At 41.8% G+C, this 8016-nt stretch overlaps 2 protein-coding genes across 2 annotated transcripts; both read right to left on the bottom strand.

The window, feature by feature from the left end:
• LOC137747293 (senescence/dehydration-associated protein At4g35985, chloroplastic) lies at positions 1-2401 on the bottom strand. The gene is made up of 5 exons (XM_068487380.2): positions 1639-2401; positions 1131-1258; positions 878-1044; positions 600-684; positions 1-334 (listed from the first exon to the last, which is right to left on the bottom strand). The coding sequence occupies exons 1-5, from the start codon at positions 2227-2229 to the stop codon at positions 142-144; spliced, it is 1164 nt and encodes a 387-aa protein (XP_068343481.2). The 5' UTR covers positions 2230-2401; the 3' UTR covers positions 1-141.
• A 2239-nt stretch (positions 2402-4640) lies between these two features.
• Positions 4641-6458, bottom strand: LOC137719877 (Ribonuclease H-like superfamily protein). Its single transcript, XM_068458873.2, has one exon. It carries the CDS (start codon positions 6456-6458, stop codon positions 4641-4643), a length of 1818 nt encoding a protein of 605 aa, XP_068314974.2.
• Positions 6459-8016: the final 1558 nt, after the last annotated feature.

Below are 8016 nucleotides of genomic sequence, written 5' to 3'. Positions count from 1 at the left end.
TTTCAAACTTGAAATTCCCACTTGGACTATGCAATTGCTTGTTAAGAATAGGTTCAATAACGATTAGAATTAATCCATAGTGGCAACTTTTTACACATCCATCAAACATCCCAACACTAATTAACAAATCTCAGATGGCTTTTAAGAATCTTTGCTTCTATTTTTGACTGCATTGTTGACTCCTTTTTTGACAGCATTCTTGAGCACTCCTGTTTTGACAGATGATGCTGGATTGATGGCCTTTCTAATTTTGAAGACGTTCCAAGCAATGCAAACACAATGCCCTGCTGTTGCAATCGCATCCTCAGTTGCCTCCCCTGCACTCTCCCCAAACCTGCCGGTTCTCAACATTACTAGCAATTCAACTCACATATCCAAGAATCAAAAGTGTATATATGACGGGAAATATGCATAATTAGAACTGGTTATAATCTTTTGATAGAAAATATAAATAAAAGGACACCAAACAGACTGTAATTAAGCTGTCTATAAACGCGGTTTAGGACTTCATTATGTAGTATAGTGTCACTCCAGTTGTATATAATCATTGTAATAGTCAAGACCCTTCAATTGTAATTTGTATGATTGGTCATTGTTACCTGTTGCTGACGATTCTACCAGCAGCACCTTTGGTAGCTGATAGGGCTTGTTTCTCTGCAACTTCAGCTGCATCCAAAATCTTATCTGCAATTTGCAGGATGAACCATATTTCAATATGTAGCCTTGGCAATGTGGAGAATTTTTCGAATATGCATTCAAACGAACGGCTAGATTTAAATGTTTTAGATCAAACCATCATATATGACAGTATACTGAATCTCAAAACGCAATGTATGGCAGAATTTTCGATGTAAAGAATGTATGAATTTGAACTTACTGATGGCATCAAGTGAAGCCAAGAGGACCTGTCCCGGAACCAAGGCGAAGAATGCCTTCCCTGGTTTGGAGTTAACTACCGGCCCCATCACCGATCCGGTCGCAATACCAACCCCATCAAGCATAGCTTTGCTGAGCTTTGATGTCATCTTTGACAAATTTTTCACACTGAATCATGGCAATACAAAAGATCCATTCACTTGAGAACTTTTCAATACACGCTCACAAAATAATGTAAAGCAAATGTGTCTAACCGTTTTAAGTTCTTGTTGATTCCACTCTTCTTTTTTGCAGCAGATTTGCTGCTACTGCTTCCTTGTTCCTTGACATAACTTTTCCCCTCCACGGGACGAGCCAATGTCGCTTCCCCTCCTTTTTGGACCTGTTTTCTTCTCCCATCATGCAAATTATTGTTAGATGTTTAAGCTGAAACTGATCATTTGAACAAAAAAAAAAAAAAAAGTTTTAAGTTGTCACAGAATAAGTTACCAATATATATCAAACTTATATCGTCCCAGACATATTACAGTACCGCAATTTGTAAAATCTTTGACCATTAAAATTTTGTAAATCGGGATATTAACTTTTGTTACATGTTGTACTGTTCTTAGGGTAAAAAGAAATGTTGGCTCGGCCAAGTTAACTAGGGCGTGTGTTTCCCATATGAAGCGAAGTTCGAAATCTTGGCACCTAATTTAAATAAATTGTGTGTAAAATACTAAAATTAAACCGCTTGTTTAAAATAAAAAGCCAAAAACAAACCTGATTGGTGTAAGCATTGCTACACATGAAGATCCCCCTCACAATCTGACCAGTCCCTCCTGCAATCGCCTTGGCCAACACATTATTATAATCCTCAATCCTTGGAGCATACTCCTTCCAATCAACCCCCTTATTTTTATTATTCTTGGTCGATGTGGCACTAAAGCAAGAGTGCTCCATCAAAAACGAGTCCAGAAACGCCAACTGACTCTCACACTGATCGGGAAAAGTGACACCGTAGCTCAGCGGATCGCCGTCTTTCATGGGGAGGGAGAAGAGGTAGTTCAAAGCGTCGAGCTTCACGACCGGCTCGTCGTTTGTCAGCGGCCACTGAAGTTCTTCGCCAACTTTGATTATGGTGGCCAGAGTAACGTTGTTTTCCAAGATGTTTTCGAGGACGAAGTCGCCGCTTGCGAGCTCTAGGGTTTCTCCTTCGTCCATGAGGTTGACTCTGCATCCTGGGATTTGGAGGAAGACTTGCTGCTGGATGTTTTTGGGTTGTTGGTATTGCTCAGCAGGGTTTTGGGTTCCGTACTGCGGCGGAGGTGTGGTTTTGGGTTTGGAAATGCGTGAACGACTGAAGCAACCCATTTCTTTGTTTTGAAGGAAGCTAAATTGTTTGTGGTTGTTTTGAGAGGGATTGGAGCAGCAAAGAAGGTGACGAAAAAGGTTGCTGGTTAAGAGGAAAAGTTGTTGAAATAATTGATGCTTTGTTTGTATCTTTATGCTATTCGTCTGCGTCAGTGTAATTATCGTGTGGCTTTCGGTGGAGAATTTAGAGGGTGCCAACTGTCGATATGATGCTGAATAATCAGTAAAGTACAGACAAACCTTGCAGGTTTCAAAGAGGTTTGAAGTGTGAACTCAAGTGCTTTTGTTTCAGATTATCGACATAAGGATATTATTTGTAGAGGCAGATTGTCTGTCCTCTTGTTATCGCATCTTCTCTTATTTATGCAATTACGGTTACATTATATTAATTTTTTAATAAAAATAATAAGACAAAAAATAATAGGAATATAAAATATTGATGTGATTTAACTGTTATTATACAAATAGAAAGGGATGAGAAAGGTACAAGAGGACACACAATCTACCTCCATTATTTGTGTTTCCATGTCACTTGTGACTAATGTATTTTATTGTTGGATATTATTATCGGATAGTTTAATTTTTATTGTTTAGATATTATTACCGGATAGTTTATTCTATTTTTTATCATTAAAAAATTATTTTTGTAAAAAATTATTTAATTTATAGATCTCGTTTAGTTATTCATGCATGTGAAACAATAAATAATTTTGATAACAAGTATTTTTTTTTTTATCACGAGTTAATCATTTGTTTGATACATGTAAATAGCTGAAATAATATTTTAAATTGAATAATTTTTTGTAGATATAATCTTCAAATTATGATAAAAATTGAATGTGTTCGATTGTAATATTTGTAAGGTGAAATTAGGTTAACCATAAGTGGGGTCCAAGTAGACTCCCTCCATATAGGAGAACACAAACATTATTCTATAGAGAATTAAGTTTACTATCACAATAGCATTAGTTTTAATAAAATAATTCATATCATTGGATTTGATGGGTACATATATTGGATCATGATATTTTACTTGCTACTTAGTCCTACGGCTTTAAATTTTAATAAAATAATTTATATTATTAGTATAAAAATATTATTGTAACTAAAGAAGAAATATAATATCTCACTCGCAACCGAAAGCCTTAATTGACTAATCTCCTACGTTGAATGTCAGTCACCCAATAATATTAAATTGAATGGTGAGCGAACTTCAAGTATTAAAGCAAAAGTCCAAACGCCCACTGTAGCAAAGCACATACGTGTGTGACAGATTCCAACAAACACGCACTGGTGTGTTGATATTCAACAGCCTGCACTTGCGAACCACGTTGCACGGACACTTCGAAACCTCGAAGTGTCGGTGTCGACATTCTAACATGAATTTAAAAAAAAAGAACTAATCATAACTGCTTCATACATGATTGGGATTGGCTGAAACGGATGAACAACCAACGCTTCACAATAGATGGAATTTGGCTACTATTGCATATATATAATGAATTCCTTGCTCATAGAGAAGAAATTCTAAGTTCAAAGATCTATCACCATTAGAATATAAAGATCTTTAAGTGAGTAGAAGAATTCTTTTACAACTACTATAACTTCAACAGGTAAGTCTTGTACTCATATATATTAATATGTGATTTAGGATTCATGTTGAGTTTAATATTAGTTCCAACACACACTTCACATACATGGTCAACAGTATGAACACGATCAAGACACAGTAGAGAAATTCTTGTAAATATAAATAGCATTTTAGGGCAATTTTGTAAACCCAAAATTTGCCGATCTGGACAACAGTCGGTCCTCTCTCTCTCTAAATCTGTCGCGGCTCCTCCTTTCTTCAGTTTCTCTCTCTTTCGAAGAGACCCGCAGAGCATTTTCTTTCATCTCCGAACAGATATCCTCAAATCATTGACTGGATTTTCTGAACTTTCCGCTGAAGGACAACCTTAAATCATGAGTCAGTAACTCATCATCTTGACCCAACCAATTAGTCAGACAGGTACATCGTCTCTGCGAATTTGCTTGAGTGAGTATGCAATGCATATAAAACACTTTCTTCTATCTAATAAGGGTGCGTTTGTTGTATCGGACTGAACTAATTTCAGGGACTAAGATGGACTGGCTTAGACTAGACTAAAGCTATCGGACTAAGTCATGAACCTTTTTTTTTTTTTTTTTTTTTGTGAAATTCAATTGTTTTTCAAATTTTTAATTCATATTTACTAATATTTTACTATTATTAATCTACAATTTTTTTTTTTTTTTTGAAACACAACGAACCATATTTAAGAAGCCTACAAGAGGCAAGCAGAAGTACAATACTAAGCAATGATAATGGAGATACCACCAAGACCCCCCTACCAAGCAGAGGCGTCATCCCCATCACCACCACACCCAAATTAGTGAGGACATGGAAGCCCATCATTGTTCAATACAAAGACCAACGAAGATGGAGGCCTATCGACCCACACAACATCACACATCTCCGGAAAATTAACCGACGCTAACTCATGCGCCACACTATTGGCTAACCTAGGCACCCATGACCAACGACAGTCAATAAAAGCCCTCCCCAGCTGCTCAACACGAGCCAACACTGGAAAGGCTTCCCAACTGCCCCCAGACAGCGAGCTAGAGAGACAATTTATAGCCTCCAGCGAATCAGATTCCAAAATGACATACCTGAATCCCAGAGTCGCACCTAACTGGCAACCATGCATCAGCGCAGTGGCCTCCGCAGCAGCCGCCGAAGGAACCCTGATAGCGTACCTCGCAGCTGCCACCATCCTTCTGTCCTGACCCCGCGCGATCACTCCGACAAAACCCGATTTTGAGGCCTTGGACCAGCTAGCATCCACGTTGATCTTCACAAAGGGATTGACCGGAGCACACCATTGCGCGGCCTGATCGTCCTTCCTCCCAACACCCACAATTCTACACTCTGCCGCTGCCTTTGCACCAAAAAAAGAGCTCACCGCCACAGAGATTGCAGCCACCACTTTTGGAGGACATAAGGCCACCCCATTGAACACAAAATCACACCGGGCCTTCCAAATACACCAACACGTAAAAACAATATAAGATCGCCTCCACCTCGTATCACCCGTGTTGCACATATTCGGTGAGAAGACTGCCTGAACCCAGTCCACCCAATCTGGGAGAGAGAGCCGATCCACTTTATACCCCAACGCCCCACCAAACCAAATTGGTTCCACCCAAGAACAGGACAAGAACATATGCTCTATGGTCTCGTCTTGGCAGCCACAAATAGGACAAATGGAGGTCTGCGAGGATCGCCGGCGGAAGAGAGCATCCCTAGTAGGAAGACACCCATGCACAGTGAGCCACAAAAAATGCCTCAACTTGGGAGGCACCTCCAACTTCCAAATACCTTTCCAAAGATTACTAGGGACCCCGCGAACAGAAGGCCGACGAGTATCTCTCCTCTCAAGCGATCTATCTTGCAGCCATCTATACCCCGACTTGACCGAGTAACACCCGTTTTTGTTGAACTCCCAGACAAGCCGATCTTTACGATTTAAATCACCCAAAGACGTCTCCTCAATAGCCTGCATATCCTCCCCCGAAATGATATGCTGCAAGAACCCAAGGTCCCACCGCCCCGACTCTGGACAAATAAGAGCATTAACACGTAAGCCAGGAGTAACCACAACCGGCCCAATCGGCTTTGGATGTCCAAGGGGCAAAGATGGCAGCCATCTGTCCTTCCACACCCTAACCTCCTGACCCCCCAAAATCTGCCAATGAGAACCCTCCCTGATCAAGTCCCTACCACAAAGAATGCTACTCCACGCCCAAGACGCCCGACCGCCCTTCTTAGCATCCCATATCGAGCAATGAGGAAAATACCGCGCCTTAATAACCTGAGCCCATAACGATTCAGGTTCAGTAATTAATCTCCAGCATTGCTTAGCAAGCAAAGCATCATTAAATTCCTGAAAGTTTCTGAAACCTAAACCACCCAACTCTTTAGGAATGCCCAGAACCTCCTTTGACACCCAATGAATCTTATGGGCTCCCTCCTTACATCCCCACCAAAACCCAGCCACCATCGCATCCAACTCATTACAAACAACTTTGGGGAATTTGAAGATACTCATAGGATACGCCGGAATAGCTTGGATTACAGCCTTTATTAAAACCTCCTTACCGGCACGGGAAAGCGAGCTTTGTTTCCACCCTTGTAACTTTGCCATAACTCTTCCCTTCACATAAGCAAGGCCCCGCTGCTTCGATCGACCCCAAATAGCAGGAACCCCCAAATAGGTCCCCGGATTGTTTACCACACCCATGCCAAGTAACCTCCCCATCTGAACAGCGACCCCTTCGGCACATTAACCCCGAAGAAAACACTAGACTTATTTAAATTAATCTTCTGCCCAGAAGCACCACAGAAACTATCAATCAAAAGTCTCAGATTCCGGCAGTTTTTCTGATCAGCACGCAGAAACAAGAGAGTATCATCAGCAAAGAACAGGTGAGATATAACAGGACCCGAGCCGCCCATCTTGACACCCTCCAACCGACCCTGTTCAACCGCACTTTGAATCATTTTGGACAAAACTTCCCCCACAAGAATAAATAAGTAAGGAGACAAAGGATCCCCCTGACGGATACCCCGAGAGGGAGCAAAGGACGCCCCGGCCTGCCCATTTAGGAGAACCGCAAATTGTACCGACGAAACACATCCACTAATAATCGATCTCCATCTTCCACAGCAACCCATTTTTTCCATAACTGCATCCAAAAAGTCCCATTCCACCCGGTCATAAGCTTTCTGCATATCCAGCTTAATACCCATCTCAAACTTGTTCCTAGCTTTCCTCCCCTTCAGAAAATGAAACATCTCATGGGCGATACCAATGCTGTCCTGAATTTGTCTGCCCGCCACAAAAGCATTCTGGGACGGAGAAATAATTGTTGGTAATAAGATCTTTAGCCGGTTGGCGAGAATCTTAGAGAGGATTTTGTACGAATAGTTGCACAAGCTGATAGGCCTAAATTGCGACACATATTCCGGATTTGGAACTTTGGGAATCAACACAATATGGGTCAGATTTAAAAGCCTCGTACCTGCTGACTCCTGAAACAAGTCCCTGACCAGAGCAAAAACGTCCTCCCTCACAACCTCCCAGTACTTTTGATAGAAAATCCCCTGGAAACCATCAGGGCCCGGAGCCTTTAAAACGCCCATTTGCATAGCAGCCTCCTTAATTTCCTCCTCCGTCACCGGCGCAATTAAAGCCACATTCATCTCGCTAGAGACCGAGGGATTCAAACAGTCCAGCAACGTTCCCCAATCCCGATCCCCGGCCGAGCAAAAAACAGAGGTAAAATGGTTTTCCACTAACTGGCGGACTTGAGACGGGCGATCTACCCAGCTACCATTCTCATTCCTTAGCTTCATAACCTTATTTCTCCGACGCCTCTGGAGGGTGGAAGAGTGAAAGAACTTAGTATTGGCATCCCCCTCCCTCAACCATTTAACTCTTGACCGCTGGCACCAGTAGCTCTCCTCTTGAAGCCTAAGCTCATCCACTATCCGAGACTTCTCCCTTATCTCGGCATAATTCGGACCCCAATCCCGCTGAAGTGTATCTAACTGGGATAGAAGCTCCTGGATTTTGTAGCTCCGCCCCTTGAACTTCGCGTGGTTCCACCTACTTAGACGAGAGCGGCATTCGTTAATTTTTCTCACCCATCTAATCACAGGACTGCCATGCTGCCGACCTTCCCAACACTTTTTCACCAGAT

Source organism: Pyrus communis, chromosome 2 (assembly GCF_041283825.1).
Source record: "Pyrus communis isolate YQ-2024b chromosome 2, ASM4128382v1, whole genome shotgun sequence".
NCBI lineage: Eukaryota > Viridiplantae > Streptophyta > Magnoliopsida > Rosales > Rosaceae > Pyrus > Pyrus communis.
The sequence above is the reverse complement of the archived record's forward strand: the minus strand, read 5'-3'. Positions and strand labels throughout refer to the sequence as shown.